This window comes from Scomber japonicus, chromosome 23 (genome assembly GCF_027409825.1).
Source record: "Scomber japonicus isolate fScoJap1 chromosome 23, fScoJap1.pri, whole genome shotgun sequence".
Classification (NCBI taxonomy): Eukaryota; Metazoa; Chordata; class Actinopteri; order Scombriformes; family Scombridae; genus Scomber; species Scomber japonicus.
Window position 1 is genome coordinate 227559 of NC_070600.1, and position 21583 is coordinate 249141.

Genomic DNA, 21583 nt, shown 5'->3' on the forward strand with positions numbered 1-21583 from the left:
TGGTTGCATATTTAAAAATGATAACTACAATATACTGTTTTCTTTGTTTCTTCTTAAAATGTGGAATGGAGCACGGCCTGCTGGGAAATGGAGAAAAGGGCTCATCCAATGAATGAACAGTTTGCAAAATGAGGTCATGTCCAATTCACAAAAGTAGAAAACATATTCCTGGCGATTTTCAAGTCGCTGCTCACATCTACTGCAGCGAATATTCTTTCTGGAAGTGAGCACTATATAACTGCAACTTAAAAATCTCCAGTAATATGCTGTGTGTATTTGTTCATTTGTGATGAATCTGCTGATGGAAGTGCAACACAGCTGGAGCTGTTCGGTAAGGAAACCAGTTAAATTGGAAACCAGTTGCGACATAACACCAGGGCCAGTGAAAAAATTCCCAGTGGATTTCAAGGCCTTACTCTGCCGCTGGCTATAGCTGACTTATATATAGTTTTATAGTATATATAGTTTTGACATGGCAGTGGTATCTGCAAGTACGTGTCACGTGACGGTCCGTTGATGCTATTTTCACTTCACAATGAAACAAAACTTACACAGAGGACATGACCCCGGTGTCCTCAATGGTAGCTATGGCCATGCCAGCCTCCCCTAATTCGAAATATAAGCCAAATAAAGGGAGAGGCCGTAAAAACATAAACTGGGAGGAGATTCGCTGTCACAACTGCTCAGGCCTGGGTCATGTGAGAAGAAACTGCCCCTCACCAAAGAACACTAACAAAGCCCAAGTCTCGATGGTTTCCCCCAAAACACAAAACCCTGCTGTGCTTCACCTTAAGGCGCTAACTCAAGAAATGAGCATTCACATAAGTGTGCACAAACTGGATGTGTGCGCTGTGTTGGACAGTGCGGCTCAGAAAAGTGTGTTGCGCTTTTAACCCAGCTCAACAGCCTCCACTCCAGCCTTCAATCACAAAGACTCTGCTTGATGATGTGCCTGTCCTCAGTGAGGCTCACGTCCCTGTCCAGATCAACAACAATGAGGTGAGTGTGCACTCCTGGGCCACCAGTTTTTGGGTCTAGTCAAAGCACACCTGTACTATGAAAATCAGGAAATAGGGCTGTTCGGTGAGACAGTACCTTATTTCCAAGGGGAAAAGGGGTCAAGTGCTGTGAGAGTATCCCGAACTGTGGTGCTGGAGCCTGGGCAGGAGTACCTGGTGTGAGGCCACACCCGCAGGAAGAAAAAAGTTAGAGGGGAAGTAATTCTGAGCCCCACCAAAGGCTTTGTTGAGAAACATAAACTGTTAGCCCGCATCTTGGTGGATGCTCAGCCCTCCAATGCAGTGCCCCTCCGCCTTTTTAACCCTGGGAATGCTGCTATCACTCTCAGGAAGGGAGAGGGTTTCTCCACCCTGCTACAGCTGTGTAGCCTGCAAGAACCACAGCCCAAATGGAACAGTCTGTCAGCAGCACCCCCGCTGTCCCCCTGCACCTACATCAACCCAGGAGGTCCGTCAGTTTGTCAGCCTTGCGTCATACTATCAGCGCTTTGTGAAAGACTTCGCTGCAGTGGCCGAGCCCCTCCATGCCCTAAATAAGAAATACGCTTTGTTCCAGTAGAGTGCAAAATGCCAGGCAGCATTTGATGAACTCAAACACTGGCTGACCACAGCTCCTGTCCTGGCCTATCCGCTCGACCAAGGCAACCTGATACTGGATACTGACACAGATGATGGAGGCATCGGCGCTGTGCTCTCACAGATCCAGCAAGGCGAAGAGCGCGTGCTGGCCTATGGCAGTCGCAAGTTGTCAAATGCTGAACAGAATTACTGTACCACATGGCGTGAACTGCTTGCTGTGGTGGAGTTCACAAGACATTTTCAGCAGTATCTCCTGGGGCGGCCCTCCATTGTGCGCACAGACCACAGCAGCCTGTGGTGGCTCACAAGACTCAAGGAGCGTGAAGGACAGCTTGCCAGGTGGCTGGAGAGGCTCACTGAGTACGACTTGGAAATTATCCATTGCCACGGCCGGTTGCACACCAATGCTGATAGCCTCTCCAGGAGACCATTCCGCCAGTATTATCCATATAAGCTCCTAGACTCCTCTCTCCACTCAGAGAATATCATCAGGCTGTGCAGTGTGACTTGGACTCTGACATGAACCAGGTGATGTTGAGTCCAGTGGGGGTAGAGGGACAGATTGTGTCACCAGGTAGATGAAATTTCCCCTGCTGAAATGGACAGTTTAAAGCTCACTTAAAGAACCTACCGGACTAAAACAAACAACTCTGAGCTGTTCAGTGGTTGGTCTCTGGGGTAGCTACAGCATGCCCACTATGATCCAGATATTGCACCTATCAGAGCATGGATGGAAGCCAGTGAAGAGCGGCCACCATGGTTAACAGTCTCAGCATGCAGCCCAGCCACAAAGACTTATCTTGCTCAGGCACTTCTACTGCCTGGATGACACCCAGTTCTACCCACAGGTTGTGCATGAGACAGATGCAGGAGGGGCAATGCCATCCTGCAAAAGATACAGCCGAGCGCTGCCACTGGGATTGGGACTGGGATGATTCTCTATGCTGTAATGGCCTACAGAGCAACAAAGCACAGCGCAACTGGTTTCACCCCCAATTTCCTGATGTTTGGCCGGGAAGCCAGTGGACCTGGTGGCAGGCCTGCCCCGGATGCTGATGCAGCCCTGTCAGCCCTGTCAACCGACCTTCTACCTCTCAACACAGCATACAATAATCTGTGTAGAGTTGCTTTTGGTTGCTCATTCAATACTCATCACTGCATTATGTGATTATGTCTTATTTAGGGCATGGAGGGGCTTGGCAACCTATCCCTCAGCCTCGCATCAGCAGTCAGAAATATTGGCATCCTGTTTGACTCCACTCTGTCCTTTGATCACCATATTAAATCTATCACAAAGACATCCTTCTTCCACCTCCGCAACATTGCACGCCTCCGCCCATGCATCTCAAACTCAGACGCTCAAACCCTGGTTCATTCATTCATCATGTCACGCATTGATTACTGTAACTCCCTTTTTTCTGGACTTCCGGCAAAATCCACCCAAAAACTACAATACAACCAGAACTCAGCTGTCAGAATCCTCACTCATACCTCACGCACAGCCCATATCACCCCCATCCTCTCCCAACTGCACTGGCTACCGGTACCGTCACACATAAAATACAAAATCCTACCTCTCACCTTCAAAGCCCTCCATAACCTGGCTCCAACATATCTCTGTGGACTCCTGTCACCCTACTCTCCCCCTCGGTCCCTCAGATCCTCCACCTCCAACCTCCTCACAGTCCCACGCATCAAACTATCCACTTTGGGAGGCCGGTCCTTCAGCGCCATGGCCCCCAAGCTCTGGAATTCTCTCCCACAATCCCATTTTCAAGTACCAGTTAAAAATCTTTCTCTTCAATGAACACTTCTCTTCCTCTTCTGCTCAGTCTTGATTTTTAAATTTTTAAATTATTTTTATTTATTTATTAGTTTGTTTGTTATATATTTTGTAAAGCGTCCTTGGGCTTGTGAAAGGCGCTATATAAAGAACACCTATTCTTATTCTTATTATTCTTATTATTATTCTTATGTATAACTCACTTAAATGGCCTACACTCAAAATAAGAATTTATTAATTTAAATGTTTACATTTCAATTATCTTCATTACTTAAAACAGTTTTTGATCCAACATTCCTCAATATATCAATTAAGGCATTCAACACAATTTTTTCTCTCCATTCCTACAGTCACAAAATCAATTGGAAAAGAACATTTCTGTTTAAGGCCCCTTCTGACTGGAATAATTTACCCTCTAATATAAGATCTTTGACATCATTTCACATGTTTAAAATGGTTTGTCTTCTTATTTTTAGGTACATTTTACATGTTTCAGATGATGCTATACACACTGTACATACCATATTTCTATTATGTTATTTTTCTTCATTATAGTTTGCTAGGCCAACATCTCAATTTGTTCATGGCCTGTTGGTGGCCACCTATGGTTAATGTTAATGTTTGTGTGTTGTTGTGTGTTGTTATAGTTGTAGTATGTCTGTAGGATTGTTTATTGTTGTTTTGTTTTTGTTTTGTTTTTGTATTGTATGCTAGTACCCCCTCAAAACAAGATGGTTAATCTCAAGGGGTTTATCCTAATAAATAAACTTATTCCATATGAAAAATTTAATAAAAACACAGGTGGTGGGTATTACAGTAATTATGATAGCCTAAATAGAATAGAATGCAATTGAATACTTTATTGTCATTCTGCCCATGAGACATGAAAAGAACGAAATGCGGGACTCAGGTCTCGGTGTAATAATAAATAAAAACACAATAAATACTAATTGAAACCACTATATGAAATAAAATAACTGCAATAAAATAAGATAGCAGCAATAGGACAGGAGCAGAATCTAGGTTACTGCTAATGGTGGAATAACACTTCCTGCTATCTACACTTCACATTAAATTGCATTGCATTTATTGTGAAAACCTACTGGAAACTACATGCTGTCACCAAGCTAGCATAGCTTCGATATCAAAACAGATATCAACACTTGCCACTTAGCTCAGTCATAACTGGTAATAAATGTATGAACATATTTTGACCTGATGTGCGTAGTATCTGGTTAATAAATTACAACTTTGCATTTTAATATTTTTAGACTGTGTGGGCTAGTGCAAAATAAAGAAAAAATTGCACTTGTTTATCAAATTTTTTTTCAATTAATGAAGTAAATCAAACAGTAAAAGATAACCTATACAACTGAGATATAAACAATCTCCCGCTCTCTCTCCATCTCTTCCTCACCTCCCCATCTCCTTGTCTGTTTCCTTATCTGTCCCAGAGTTGATACATTTAATGACCTTAATGTTGAATTTGGCATTACAGGTTAAATGTTTTCTAATGAAAACCAATTTAAAAGCCCAACAGACTACTAGGTACAAGATAAGTTAATGTCATCATCATAACATCATTGATTAAGGTTACACATGAAAAATCTCATCACAGTAAAAAGACAGGTGAGGCTTATTTTTCTTCCAGGCAGCTGGTACTATAGTAATTACGGTAGCCTAACGCCAATGCAGAACGGCTACCGTAAAGACCGCAGTAGCAGGGCAATAGAATTTATAAGGCAGCTGGTTTGACCACAGTCTACACTCAGTCCCCACATTTAGAGCAGACTAGTTGTAATGAAGCTATAAATGGCATATGTAGCAAAGTGAAAAATAGATTATTGGCTCAAAAATATACTCGAGTAGACAGTAGAAGTGCAGTTTAAAGAAAGGAAGATGAAAAGTACTTTAAAAAACTACTTTGTTACTAATACTAATACTAAACAAGTGATGCTGGTCTTTCATTATTCTTGCTCAACTGTTTTGCACTTGTAGGTCTAAAATTTCTTGTATTTTTGGGGTTTTACTTGTTTATGGCTGCACAACATGAGTTAGTATAGATGGAGTCAGTGGAGCCGCAGAGTTTAAGGCGTGAAGTCACTACGTCTTTATTGAAGTATCAGCATGTTGTCATTTATATTTATTAGAGCTCCTTTTCACTGTTTGTATTTGACAGTTTTTAACCTGCATCCTGTTGATGGAGTTTCTATTTTCTAAACTTGTACTTTCAAAACCTCCTTCAGCTCTGAACAGATAATGAAACGCTGAAACAGCATGAAACATTGAATTAGTTCAAGCATGAACTTTGTCATTTAATGTGACATCTTTTATTCTTTATTCAGATTGTGTGGCTGCAGTTTGACAGAGATCAGCTGTGATTATCTGGCTGCAGCTCTGAAGTCCAACCCCTCCCATCTGAGAGAGCTAGAGTTGTGTGGAAACAACCTGACGGATTCAGATGTGAAGCTGCTGTCTGATCTTGAGAAGAGTCCACGCTGCAGACTGGAGTATCTGAGGTCAGTAGAGAGTTGGAGTCAGTCTGTGCCGGTTTCAGCAGTTTAGTGTTAAACAGTCAGTATGAAAGCAAATATCCAGTATTTCCCTGGTGAACCTCCAACCTTCTCAGTGCTGCTTTCCTCAGTGAAGCTGTGAGAGGAGAATGGTGACAGGCTTCAGGATTGGACAGAAAGACAGAGAGAGAGAGAGAGAACAGTCAGCCAATCAGATGAGCCAGAAGCTTGTTGTGATCATGTGTTTGAGTTGATGTGAAGACGATTGTTGTTGTTGTGTTGATGTTTGCAGGTGTCATGAACTGGCTCAAAATTCATGACAAAACAAAAGAGGAGAGCACACCTTTAAGTTAAACCAAACCAAAGTAATTTATTCAATCAACGTATTTACCTAAATTAATCAAAGTTATATGTTAGATCTGTAAATCAGTGGTGTCTGGAAATGTATGGATGCAGGGGTATGTTGAGTGCTAAAAAGTAATCAAAGAAAGCAACCAAAGAAAAAGGGGTCTGCTGCTGGTAGGAAGAGACCATACTGAGTAGGCCAGCTGATTTTATAAAGGTGGCCCAACCCCCAGCCCAGGTGAACAGAGTCAGCCTGATGACCTTGATCTGCCTGGATACTTCCTGGAAAGAAAAAACACAAGGACAAGCAGACCAACCAGGCAGAGCAATCACAGGAAGTCATCACACAGGAAATAAAGCTGGATTACAGCTGACAGCCTTACAAGATGTATAGAGACAGTGGTCCTTATCATCAAACTGTCACACCATCAAATCTGATCTACATCACTTTACAAATGTTGATATGATTCATATTGTTGAAACGTAGAGATTCAACATGCTCTTGTTTGTAGAAACAAACAATTGTGGCGACCAGGCTGCATGTGTTGATTTAACAGCAGGAAACATCTCCATATCCCACAGAGACTCTGTAGCTTTAAACTTTGATAAGAGTTGACATGTATCAGCAGTAAATCCATCAGTAAACTGATGAGAGTGAATGTCTCTGTTTCTGCAGTAATGATGTGTTCATGATAGGGGTGTGACGAGACCTTGCGAGACGAAAACGCGACAATATTTGTCGTCAAAGTGAATTTTGTCTGACAAAGTTATAATTAAGGGGCGCACAAAAAAAAGAAGAAAAAGAATATCGTTTCTATCACTCATTCGCCCTTCATGTCTTCTTTTTATAATGTCACGTGTGGATCATTAACCTTTTACAGCTTCCACCTGCTGAGAAGATCTCAGTCAGCAGTAGGAGATGAGGAGAGGAGTAGTGCTAAGTAGGGATGTCCAATATTAAATTACCATATTTTTTGGACTATAAGCCGCTACTTTTTTCCCACACTTTGAACACTGCGGTTTATACTACGGTGCGGCTAATGTATGTTTTTTTTTTCGTGGTGCCCAAAACATTTTGCCTTGTAACAGTAGACCAATAAAATTGATGAGTAGTTCACAGAGGTCCAATGAAATTGTGTGATAAATCAAGCGCGCTTTATTATTGTAAATCAGTCATATGTACTCACTCTCATCAACCTGGAAAATACTCGAAGAAAAGCATATGATGCGGCTGTTACGTACTTTATTATTTTTTCACTTTGTTTCATGTTTGATACACGTTGTTGTCCGACTCGTTCATAGGAGGGAACGGGAGAGTTTGCTCAGTAGGTAAGTTTTAATTCAAAGTTTTCCAATACAAGATGTAGGCTATAATGACAGGTGCCAACGAGGTAGATTACTCCAGTAAAGGTAAGACTTAGTTTAATGACTTAGAAGTCACCAAATGACTTGCTTTAACGAATTTCGTTAGTTTATATAATGCAGATTTGTAAAATATGACTTTTATGAGGGTCACAGTCACAGACAATAAACTTACCATTTGATAATTGTGGTAGCAGCGGTGCAGCAGATGTAATGAAGTCCACGCAGCACGCTGGATGCAAACTAATATTAAGCCTATATCCTATTCGTTATAATGTCCATGGACATAAACTGAGTTCTTTTGCCTTAATAATGACAAAATAATACACAAAAAATGGTCGGATTGGGAACCCATATGCATAATGTCTCCTCACTCGCATTTACTAGTGTTGCTTGAAATGACCAGGGCTCAGCTAATGTTGCCTTTTGAAACATCGTCGATTTCCCGGGATTCCCGGGAAAATTGCCTCCCTCAAGCAGGGTACACTTGCACTCACAGCACACTACCCAAATAATCCGGATTTTAGGGGGCAAACGTGCTTGGGCACGGTACGATTGCCTAGTGCGCCCTAAATGTGTGTAGTCAGAGGGGGGGAGGGTTGCGTGATGGCTGTCAGGCATCGCTGATCGGACCAACCCTAGCTAATATCTCATATTACAACGTGGGACACCTGCGGCTTAAAATCCGGTGCGGCTTGTACAAGTACAAAATTGATTTTCTTTCTAAAATTAGAGCATGCAGCTTTTAATCAGGTGCGCTCTGTAGTCCGGAAATTACGGTAAAAATGTAATATCGGGAAGTATCGGTATCAGGTTTTTATAACTGATATTTGTTCTGTAGGCTTCAGCATTTCCGGGCCTGCATGAACGTAGCATGGGACGTTCACCAGCGCACGCTTGATGACGTATAACAACAACAACACGCTTGACTCGTGGTTTGCTAACCGTGGCTAACCGTTGCTAACAAGTTCATAGCGTCCACCGCCATGTACACGAACACACAAAACGAGGTTTACCTCCTCGTTGTCATTTTCTCTGTTATGTTTTCGGCGAGTTGCCTCTGTGACGTCACCGTCAGAGTCCGGTGGGTCCTATCTGGGTCCAACTCTGCTGGAGACACAACAGCTGAGAGGACCGAGTGAGAGGACGTTCCTGTAAAGGTCCTGCCTCCAGAAATGAGGCTTATGTCTGTGGTTTGGAACTATTTCCAAGTGTGTCCTACGGATAGTAAATTTGCAATTTGCAATGACTGCAAAACATAATACATATGGCAGTGCTATATTGGCACTTTTTTCATAACTTAAGTTGAAGTAGTTCTCTTATTTTGCACAGACAGTGTTTACATTTGGAAAGTCATGTTGCATTATGTCTGCATCCAGTGGGGCATCACAATACAATTAGGCATAATGTGTTAATTCCACAATAGGAGATATGTTATGTTGTTGCAGTTTTGGTGTAAAAAGCCTGCATATATCAGTATCGGATGATTGGACAATATCGGAATATTGGATATCAGCAGAAAAATATCGAGCATCCCTAGTGGTAAGTTGACCTCAGAGGCCTGTACTACGAAGCTGGATTTTCTCTTATCGAGGTAACTTCAGGGTTAACCCTGGGTTTTCCGTACTACGAAGCTGGTTCACTTCTTACCGGGGTAAATCACCATGGTAACTGATGCTGAACGGCTAACCTGCTCCGGAGCAGGTTATGTTCTGGATAAGAGATCAATGAGTACAAAAGCACCACCTCCTGACCAATCAGCTCTCTTAGAAAATGACCTGCCCATTCTTAAAAGATCCTGTCAACATTGGTGCGGATCGTGAGAGGAGCGCTTAGGAGAGAAAGAGTTTTTAGTGATAGATGCAATTTTTTAATTGGCCAAAATATATATTTAAAAAATAATCATTGAGGCACGTGGGGGATATTATTCTGTAGGTTTGACAACCTGAGATCAAAGTGTCAAGGAGCATAATAACTGTATTTATTTATTGTAATTGTAAAAAATTGACGAAAATATATATTTGTAAAATAAGCCTTGAGGCACATGAGGGATATTATTCTGTATGTTATACAGTTTGGTTTGAAATCATTCACTCAAATGGTTGAAGCATAATAGGTTTGTATTTTGAATGTTGAATATTAAACTAACTTAATGTCTCTTATGAAAGGAAGGGCACTGAGGAAGCGATCTGCCCCAAACGTCTGTGCTGTAATAAAGTGGCATTGTGTGATCAGTGTCCGTTTATATTGTCTGATAAATTAATATTGTATGATCTCATGAATTTACACATTAACAGAGTCAGCTATTTTCTGCCAGCATTCCTTCCTGGCTTTTGCTGCATCAACAGTGTTGCTTTTGGCCTGGATGATGTTTGAATTCTTCATATAGTTGAAGAATAATTGTCTGCTCCTCCATGGTAAAGTAGGCTGCTCTGCAGGGTTTCTCCATGTTTGTGATTGGTCAGACGCTGCAAACACCTCCCCTTTATGTGAACGCGCAGAGATCCAGATTGGAAAACCCTGGGTTGATTTACCGAGTTGATAACCAGCTTCGTAGTACCGCTTATCCTAGACTGCGAAGATCTGGTTAAGTCAACCCAGGTAACGGAGAGAGATCCTGGATAGGTTAATCCAGCTTCGTAGTACAGGCCTCAGGTCTCTACACTGATGCCCCTTTCACACCAAAGCAGATCCAGTGCTGGCTCGGGGCCAGTGCTTAATTTGGAACCGGTTTTCCTGTTCACATGGACAAAGAACTGGCTCCGGGCCAGAAAAACTGGTTCCAGAGCGGCACCAGTTCTTTGCTGAACTAGAAGAAAGAATCGCTTACGGTTATTGAGAACAACCACAACAAACAAACAAGACCGCATGGTTAATAAATAAGGAGTGAATTATCCCTTGAACATTTGACTGATGGTGAAATTCATGCGTTGTGAGTTGGCTGTGCTCTTCCGGCTAACAACCAGAGCCTGAAGTATGAGGAGCGAGGGAATCTAGCGCAGCTATGGAAGCCTAATGATGCAAAAAGTAAAAGGAGTAACACTACCAAATTATAACACAATTTATATGTTGTTCTACTTGTGTATTTATGTGATACAGGATTTGTGCAATTTACTTTTATTTCTGTGTTTTTTTATTATAATTTTTGCTAATTGGATACTTATTATATTGGATACAACTATATTTAATTTATATTTATATATTAACATTTTTTTCTACTCTTTATAATTTACTTTTTGGTATTTGTGATTGTATCTAACTTTTGTACTTATGGTTGTTATTTCCATAAATACCAAAATTATCCATCTATAAAATATCTATATGGGGAAACCTTTTACAGTGTTGCATACTGCATAAAATAATTACATATTTAGAAAGTAGAACTGATTCATTACAAGATGACAGTTAAAATCTCGTCTCGTCTCGTCACGATCTCGTGAACCCAATATCGTGTCTCGTCTTGTGAGCTGAGTGTATCGTCACACCCCTAGTTCATGACTCTCAGCACTTTATTTCCTCTGTGTACTTGAGTGAAATATGCAGAGGAAACACACTTGATAGTAAAAGTGTGTGCAGGTGTGTGAGCTTGGAGCTCAGTGTGTTCACTCCAACATGTTAACATGAGAGCTGAAAGGAAGCAAGCTACGCTGCACAGCTGTTCCACTTCTGGTCTGAACAGGACTGAAGTCCCTGCTGCTCTTTATACTGGATGTGCTGCATCACTGACTGACAGCTGATCAAGTGAGTCTCACTAAACACTCATTTATTCTCTGTTCTTTCTTCTTCTCTCATCAGCTGGTGATGATCTCTGTCAGAGTGAGAGTGAACATCCAGGAGTGTTGAGAGAGGATCAGCTGGATCCTGATGATCCATCTGGAGTCTGGATCTGGATTTTACCATCTTCACTTAAGTCTCTTAACTGACTCCAACTGAACAGTTATCTCTGGATTTAGCTGAAGTCAGCACTTTACAGATTTGTTCTACATGAGCTGTTTTTCTTTTGTAAAGTTGATCATTTGTATATTTGTTTCTCAGGCAGAAATGAATGTAACTGCTGTGTCACCCTATATGTCAAACTTGAAAATGTAAATAAATCATAATAGAAGCTTTAATTTGATCTCTTTATTGTGAGTTTCAGAAAACAATAATAATAATAATAATAATAATCTGAACAATATTGTTTATTCACACAGTTTAGTGCAGAGTCAAGTTCTCACTTCTACAATCTTAACAAAATTCAACTTGTAATGAGAAGTGACAATTTTATATAAATGATGTACATTAATAGTTATATTTGTAAAATCTGCTTTGGACAAAGCAAGTGTTTTTTTTGCCAGGAAGAAACCATCACATCTATAGATCACACATCTACAGATGGAGGTACAGTTGTCCAGTTCACTTTATCAACTAAAAACTCCAATTTTTTTTGTCCTATTCAACTTTCTTTGAAAGATCAATGAAACATTTGCACTCGTGTCAAACTTCATCTAAACTAATATGTTGTCTAATTTGGACAGCAAACATGCATATTAAAAATCCCCAACGATTAAAACCCTGACATATTTTGGCATAACGCCAGCCAAGAAATCGGAGAAGTCATTTAAAAGTCCTTGTTATATTTAGGTAGTCGATATATATCAGCACACAGTACCGGATGGGATCGATCCCACTCAAACATACTCAGTTCAAAACTTGAGTAAAAGTCAGACGACAGGTGCTTGCAGTGAAACCTTTTCCTAAAAACAGTCGCTACTCCCCCTTGGCCAGTGGTTCTCTGGGAGTTAAAAATGAGCTTGATTCACCGACACTCAGTCAGGTTTCTGTCACAAACAGAAAATCCAACCTACGAGAAGAGAAGAAATCAATCAAGATAAATATCTTATTCGCGAGTAATCTAGCATTCACCAAGGCTATCCTGGTCGGAGCCGAGTTGACAGCCACGTCGTTAGCCGTCTGAGGGGCCCAACCCAGCAGATTAAGATTTCGAGGATTCACCCCACCCCAGGCGGGGCATCTGGATCTCCTCATCTGAGCCGACAACAGGTACCATCCAGGTATATATATACAGGATCCAGAGAGCGCCAGGAAACAAAACGCCGATGTTATCTATAGATCTATAGAAACAAGGGAACGGGCAAAATTCCATCTGGTGGGAATATTAAAGAGTCTGTTATTGTCTGTAGGCAGTATCAGAAAGACACCCTCATGGAAGAATGTCACTGTCAGTATGTCTTAACTAAAGGGACTCAGCTTGCTATGAGTTTCCAAGGAGTCTGTTATTGTCTGTAGGCACATCAAGACACATCAAGGAAAATGAATTTAAGTTTTTTTCATAAAACAACACATTTGACCAAAGCTACTGAATTTTCTGTTATTTTCAGAGATTTTAAAACAAAGTGTAATTGGTTGATCTCATGTTAGCTTAACATTGTAGTCTAAAGGCATGTCAGTGAAATCTGTTAATTTGCTTATCAGTGTGGGGTTGTTGTTTCTTTTCACTAAACATTATTTTCTTTTGGGCACACAGCCATAAATACGTTTTTGAAAATATCTCTTAAGTTCTCTGACTTAAAACAAAAAAATAAATCATCAAATAATTTTACAAAAGAAAATACGTGTATTAAAACAGTAGACAAGCGACATCAAAACATACAATAAAAAAAAAAACTCGTAAAAAAAAAAAAAAAAAAATGCAGCTGTGCTTGTAGTTCCTGCTTATGTTCTCAAGATGGCGCCATTTGACCAGAAACAGCAGGTCGGAGCTCGTTTTGGTGAAAGTTATATTATAGCCAACATGGATGTATTACACGTTTTATAATTACTTTGATGACAGTGAAGAGCAACCACCAGAGCTGAAAAGTGAAGCCAATGCGTATAAGTCCCCAAAACTGCAGTTCCTTGAATGAATTCCTTGAATGAATCTAAAAAGGTTTTCTGACACAAAGTTTAAATCTTTGCCTAGAAAATTCACTTTAAAAAATAACCCAACAAACTCTTCTCTGAATTGAACCCACAACATTTAACTTCAAGTGCAGCTGTTTAACACTTTGAGCCACTAAATAAACATTTTCAGTCAACAAAAACTGATCAAGTCCAATTTTTATTTTAAGTAACATTCCTACTTTATAGCATGTTGCTGTAGAATTACAGGTATAAATGTTTTCTGCTCCTGAATATCATTCACACTCAATCAAAGTCACTTTAATTGAAATGTATTTATTGAATTTAATTATCACACTGACAAGTTTTACAGGGTCAAAAAATATCCCAAGCAATATCCTGTGCAACTAAATAAAATAGAAACCTGCATCTCAAACACCCATTTAAATGATTTGATTTCCCTAATTAGTTAATCAGCATCAAGCATTAATCATTCTTCCTTCAACTTCAAGAAGAGATTATTAAAGTTGGATATATATTTACATGAATTCACTTGTGGACACTCACCTTTTCTGTCTTTAATTGAAAATATGGTCAACTTCATGTATGAAACTATACGTTTTCTGCCATAGAACTGCTCAGTATATACATAGACATATATAATCAAATACAGTTTCAAATATGAAAGAAAAATATGCAACTTATTGAGAAAAATAAAGCAGCAACAAATAGTACGGAAGCAAATTATTAAAGGAAACCAAAAATGGATGAGGATAAAGATGAAGGGATGGGAAAGGATCAGGATCCTCTGGAACCTGTACAGAGACCTGCAGCTGTAGAATTAGACAGGCATGAACAAGTTATTCAGTGTGTTTATACGCTGTAATACATTTACATAAAAACTAAAAACTTATATTTTCTTTTATGTTCACCTGGGGAGATTTTCAGGTGGTTTTGCAGCTCTCTCAGACTTAAACCTTGCCTTCACTATATAATACGATATTCAGAAGCTTGAATAATAATTAAAGAATAACTAATAACACTGGAGATGTGAAAAAAAGGTGCTATAACTGTTAATGGTTAATATGTACTTAAACGTCAGACTTATGAGTGTTGGATGAAACTTTTCTGGGGAGCAGCAAAAGATGAAGTGTCACCTGCAGGAGGCACACATGGAGCATTAGAGGGTCCCTTAAAAATACAGCACACGGTTTCCGGTTCCGGCGAGCATGAAGTAAGCGGGTTTTTTCGAAGAGCTCCACTCGACCCCAAGAAATTTTAACAATAATTAACGGAAAAGAGTCCCTTTACGTTTGAGGCAACCGGCACAACACTGCAGAAAGCCGACTTAACAAAAATGCCAAATAAACCGAAGAAAAGTGAAAAAATGGCGACGGAGGGTGCTGAACAACTCAGAGCAGACCACAATGCTAACGAGGGAGGCGGCGAAGCTAGCTCCAGTTCACCTAGCATTCAAGATGTTATGGATGCCATAACCAGCCTGAATACGACATTTGGTGTGAAGTTTGATGCTATTGCGCAGACCTTAACACAAGTGAAGGTGTCATTGACTGACATCACCGACAGGCTTATTGAAACGGAACAGGCTTTGGGCGTACATGAGACCCAGATTGCTAACTTGGAGGCACGTTACACGGAGCTCGCTGCAGAGTGCAAGAGGCTGCGGGAGAAGACGTGTGATCTTGAGGCTCGGTCTAGGCGAAACAATATACGCATAGTTGGCATCCCAGAAAAGTCAGAGAAAGGTCATCCGACAGATTTCGTAGCAGAGCTGCTCCCAACACTCCTTGGAAAGAACAACTTTGCTGAGCCTATAAAAATAGACAGAGCACACCGATCATTACAGAAGCCAAATAATGAGAGACCAAGAGCGCTTGTTGTGCGTATTCATCACTACCAAGTAAAGGAGCGCATCCTGAGCCTAGCAAGGCAGTCAACGCTGGATTACAATGGGAAAAAAGTTTACATATTTCCCGACTTGGCGGAGGACATACTGAAACAGCGACATCGATTTGACAGCATTAAGGTTAGATGCAGAACCAGGGGCATCAGGTATGGATTTCGACATCCTGCCACATTCATTGTTACGGCGAAGGAGGGAGGAGAAACCAAGACATTTGAGACACCTGAGGCTGCAGAGAGCTACCTGTCGGCTACTATTGACAACTGGCCTGCTGGATAATAGACCGACCTCTTAACGGAACGGCCCCATGTCGGACTTAACAGAGTAACGTATTGGGACACTTTAACTTTAACTTTAATTTCAACGTTGAAATACATGTGTGGAGATTACTTTTGGACTAATGGGGTGAGTGAGAAGTGTATTGTGCTATACAAACGGAACGAGGAATAACGACGTTGCATCAGGTGTGAGTAGACCGACGCGAATGTAAATGTGGACGTTTTCACCCATTCAAGGGAGTGAAGGAGGAGAGAGGGGAGGGGGGAGAGTATGTAAAGTTCAGGTGAAGTTTTCGTTATTGTTCAGGTTATGTGCTTTGCTGAGAGGGTTCAGGGGGCATGCCTTTTGGTCCCAGTCGTTCTTGTGGGGCTTAATTTTAACAGAGAGGTTTTGGATGTCACAGACTACATTGCAGATGATACGGAGAATAATAAATGAGTGATAAGAGTAAGGCACGCGGGGACGGCACAATACGCTTGCTCAGCTGGAATGTACGTGGATTGAATAATCCGGTTAAAAGACATAAGGTTTTTACCTACGCCAAGAGTCTACAAGCTGATATCCTTTTTCTTCAAGAGACCCATGTTAAACATATGGCAAGAGCGCTTATAAAACCAGTGTGGGCAGCCCAAGTATATCAATCAAATTTTACTACAAAGACAAGGGGAGTGGCCATTATCATTGGGAAACATGTTCCATTTATCCATAAACAAACTATATCGGACACAAATGGTAGATACATAATTGTTATGGGGGAAATAAATTCGGTTGAAGTCACTCTGATTAATTTGTATGGCCCGAATTATGACGATCCTGTGTTTTTTAAAAAGGTAATAGACAGCATTCCTGACCCTACTTTGTCCAAAGTAATTATAGGAGGGGACTATAATTGTGTCTTGAATCCATCAAAAGATGCACATCCAAATCGCACGGTTAAAAGTAGCAGCGATGTTAAATACTTATCTAAAGAATCTTAATCTGGTTGATGCGTGGAGAAGCTTACATCCTCTAGATAAAGAATACTCCTTCTACTCAGCAGTGCAGAAATCATACTCCAGAATCGATTTGTTTGTTGTTGACTCCAGTTTATTGCAGTTAGTAAAGGCTGTTGAGTATCATAACAGACTGATATCTGATCATTCTCCCTTATCATTGGATCTCAATTTAAGAATAGACAAAGGCTCATACAGTTGGCGATTTGATAACTCATTACTGAATGATAATTCATTCCTTACGTATATTAAAGAAAAAATTTCCTTGTTTTTTACAGAAAACGACATTGGCAATGTTACAGATGCAGTCTTATGGGAATCATTTAAAGCGGTCATCAGGGGCGATATCATATCCTTTCAGATAAGGAAAAAAAAAGAAGATAATAGAAGATTAACTGAAATTACTGAACTGGAGACAAACCATCAAAAATTAGACCCAGTAATGCTGAAGAAAATTATTTCACTTAAAAGTGAATATAATTCAATTCTTTCTAAAAAGACAATCAAAGTTCTTAATCAGGTTAAGCAAAAATATTTTGAACTGTCAGACAAACCCCACAAACTACTTGCTAGGCAACTTAGACAACTGCAGGCGACACGAGCTATACACAGAATCCGATCTAAAGATGGCACTATTTTAACTGAAGCCAAAGCATTAAATAATTGTTTCGTTGAATTTTACAACAAAGTTTATAAATCGAAAGGAGAGTTAGATGCGGCTGCTTTAGATACATTTCTAACAAATGCTGATCTTCCTAAATTGAGTGAGGAGGCTAGGAATTTATTAGAGGGGGATGTCAAGTTGGAAGAGATAAATGAGGTGATTGCTCAGTTGCCTAATAATAAATGTGCAGGACCAGATGGTTTTAGTGCTGAATTCTTTAAGGCATTCCGTGCGACGCTCAGTCCCATATTACTTCGTATGATCAACCATTCCATGCTCCAAGCAGAACTCCCACCAACATTATACAAGGCAAATATAGCTTTAATACCAAAGCCAGGGAGGGATAAGCTGGAGGTCAGTTCCTATCGCCCAGTGTCCCTTATTCCCATTGAGACTAAAATAGTGAGCAAGGTTTTGGCTAACAGACTTAAAAAACACATATGTTCTATCATACACAATGATCAAACAGGATTTATGCCAAACAGACACATACAATCCAACTTAAGACGACTTTTCAATATCATATACAACAAACAAGACACAGAAGCATGTCTGCTCTCGCTCGATGCACAAAGAGCATTTGACCAAATTGAGTGGCCATATATGTTTTCAACCCTTGAGGAATTTGGATTTGGAGATAATTTTTTGAAATGGATAAAGATTTTATATGCAAAACCGGAGGCCTCAGTAATTACTAATCAAACTGTATCAGAGCCTTTTAGGTTACATCGTGGGACAAGGCAGGGATGTCCCCTGTCCCCGTACTTGTTTGCAATAGCTATGGAACCGCTTGCCAACAGCATTCGGCAAAGTACTGATATAGCTCCTATCATGATAGAGGGCCGACAACAACACATTTCGTTATACGCGGACGATGTAATTTTGTTTGTAGCCGATCCAGAGACCTCAGTTCCCCCTCTATTAGACCTTCTGGAAACCTTTGGGGCTTTCTCCGGGTTCACAATAAATTGGAATAAGAGTGAACTGATGCCTCTTACTGCAAAAATAGATCAACATTTCTTAGATTCAGTCCAATTTAAAATAACCTATAGCCACATTAAGTACCTGGGAATCATAATTACGAGGAAACCTGAGGATCTGTTGCAAGCAAATTGGCATAAGAAGATAGCTGAACTCAAGGCGAATGTTGCATTTTGGAAGACACTGCCCCTGTCCATGGTAGGGAAAATCAACGCCATCAAGATGGTAACACTTCCACGTTTCCTTTATTTATTTCGATCAATTCCGTCTTTTATACCATTGAAATTTTTTGTGAAATTAGATTCAATAATCATCCCTTTTCTGTGGAATTATAAATCAGTAAGAATAACCAAGAAACATCTAACAAAGCCAAAATTAGAGGGGGGTTTTGGTCTTCCCAATTTTAGAAGATACTATTGGGCTGCCCATCTTCATAACATAGCTTGGTGGAGAGAAACACAGTCCGAAAAGAATGTTGAAACCCCAGAATGGATCTGTATTGAACAGGCCTCCTGTAAAGGGACATCCCTGTGTGCATTGATCAATAGCCCAACCAAAGTTGAAAGGGCTCTGTATAGTGGAAATGTTGTTATTCTTAATACCCTAAAGATATGGAAACAGATTAGGTCGTATCTCAAGGTACCTGATACGTATTTGAACAGTCCAATATGTAACAATCACGCATTCATACCGGGTATACAAGATGGAGCTTTTTCCCGATGGAAACAGAAGGGTCTAGCGACCATGCAGGATTTGTATGTTGACAGTAGTTTTGGATCATTCACTCAAATTAAACATAAGTACGACCTTCCACCCAGCGACTTCTTTAGATATTTACAGGTCAGGGATTTTGCTAGGAGACATCTCCCTAACTTTGAAAGGATCAATATCCATTCAGTTGTTAAAAGCATAAACAAACACAACCCAATAGACCGGGGGGCAATCTCCTACTATTACACTATTCTGTCAAGTGAGGACAACACAAATACAGACAAACTCAAAGAGGAATGGGAAAGGGAGATGTCTATCCCGATATCTGGGGAAACCTGGGGGGAATGTCTTAGAAATGTTAGTAGATGTTCCATAAATGTCAGGCATATGTTAATCCAATTCAAGGTCATGCATAGACTGCATTATACAAAATCAAGATTACATAAGATGTATCCAGCTGAATCTCCTATATGTGATAAATGTAAGAAATATGAAGGTACACTACTTCACTCTCTGTGGTCATGTCCAAAAATTCAGCCATTCTGGGAGAAAATATATGACTTTGTGTCTGGAGCGTATGACATCTCTCTGAAGCCAGATCCATTAATAAGTGTTTTGGGGGCCACGCTTAATGAGGGTGATAAATTTCAATCACAAGCAGTTTTATTTATTATGGTATTGGCAAAAAAGGCTATTCTTAAGATGTGGAAAGAGGAGTTTGCGCCCTCTTTTGAGATGTGGCTTAGAGAACTGAACAGTGTATTATATCTGGAAGAGCTCAGATATCATTTAAACATGAAGCCTGAGTTATTTGTGAAAATTTGGAACCCGATTAAAACTTTTATGACTAGCAGGGCTTGCTAATCTTATAACCTATCAGGTGTTTCTGTTTTCCTAATGTAGACTTGCCTTGCTCATGTTAACATTCTTCTATTTTTGCCTGAGTCCTATGTGCATAAGTGTCTTTTCTTCGTAAGCACCACCAACATGATATGTCTGACATCCAAAGATCAAAAAGCCTTTTTTCTTTTTTCTTTTTGTTTGTTTGTTGTTCTGTTTTGTTGTTTTTGGTTTAACTTACAAGTTAGAAGTAATTGTATTGTATAGCAGGGGGTTACGAGATGTCCTCTTTTTGCCTGTAGTTTCCCCTTTTCCTTGATAATCCATTTATACTTAGACAGTTAGACGATGACTGTACTAAGTTGGGGAGGGGGGGGCATTCTGTTTAAATTAAGCCAACATCTGAGTATTGTCAGTTAACTTTGGGTATGGCTGGTGAAATAACATTATTCGAACCACAAATCATAGGGCTGACTGTACGAATGTTTACCCTGCTGCGAATGTATGTATAAATGTTTGTTTACTTTCTGTGGAAAAAACAATAAACACATGTTTAAAAAAAAAATAAAATACAGCACACACATATACAGACATATGGATTTATTAAGACTGATTTGAAGAATTGCAGGAGTGATGATTTGGAGGTTGCATTTAATACAGAAGCAGCAGGAGGGGTGCATGTACAAGTAAGTTATGTTATTCATTTTGACTTGTTTTTATTCATTCCAACTAAATAAAAAAGTGCTGTTTAAGGATGTCTCTATTTGTTGATGCTGTTAAATTCTTTATGCAACCATTTTTTAAACCTACAAGTGGCCTTAAGCAATGAGTTAAACAAGATTAATTAGATTAAAATATAAAAATTCCTGTAATCGATCCACTATTTGGATTAATATATTTGTGTAAAAAAACAACAACCCCCCCCCACCCCCCCAAAAGAACAGTCAGAGAAAGTTGCTGCAGTTCCACCATCAGTCCACTAGATGGCAACAAGAAGCAGCAACATGATGATATGTGGGATTTACTTACATTCACTGACTGAATCATTAATATTCAGCAAATTCAACACCAATAAAACATTTATTTAGTGTCACGGCCGGCTCAAAGCCACGACAAATAATGGGTGATGACACAAGACGTTAAAGCAGGGAAATCATCATTTATTCTAACTAACCCAAAACCAACATATCAAAGAATGGTATGAGGTGTGGCAGTCAGTAAATCAGTAATGTTAGTGTGTATGCATGCTTGTCAAAATGTGAGAGATGTGTTGTAAGGTGGAAACAAGCAAATAAGCGAAAATAAGGAGAGTAGAGAGCAGAGTTCCCCCTTTATCCTCTCTCTCTCCTCCCAGAGCTGAGGTGTGCTCTTGTAGTGCTAGATTCAGGTATCTATTAGTTATCTAAAGTGTTACATTTACCATCATTGTTTTAAGCACATTTGTTGGACTGTGTGGTCAAACTGAGGACATGTTGAGTTCAAGACAAAGAATAAATGAATAAACAAGATGAATACATTGCATACTCATCTTATTGTCAGTCATTCCACTGTCTCAAATGAAGAGTACAGCAGCAATTTATAAATATCAAACTGTCATAACGTTTGAATTAAACTCAACCAGCGACAGCCTACATTTCCCATAATGCAATTCAGCAGTTTCTTCCATAAAGCACCTAAATAGCTGCCTGTGTCAGACCTCCAGTGTAAAGCA

General features: G+C 40.0%; 1 protein-coding gene across 1 annotated transcript in view; it reads left to right on the forward strand.

The window, feature by feature from the left end:
- The window catches only part of LOC128353476 (NACHT, LRR and PYD domains-containing protein 12-like), a 32826-nt gene extending 21301 nt beyond the window's left edge, over positions 1 to 11525 (forward strand). Inside the window, exons 8-9 of the mRNA XM_053314179.1 lie at positions 5727 to 5900; positions 11397 to 11525. Coding sequence (XP_053170154.1) covers positions 5727 to 5900; positions 11397 to 11403 — 181 coding nt within the window. The 3' untranslated portion in view covers positions 11404 to 11525. The remainder of the gene's footprint in view (positions 1 to 5726; positions 5901 to 11396) is intronic.
- The last annotated feature ends 10058 nt before the right edge of the window (positions 11526 to 21583 follow it).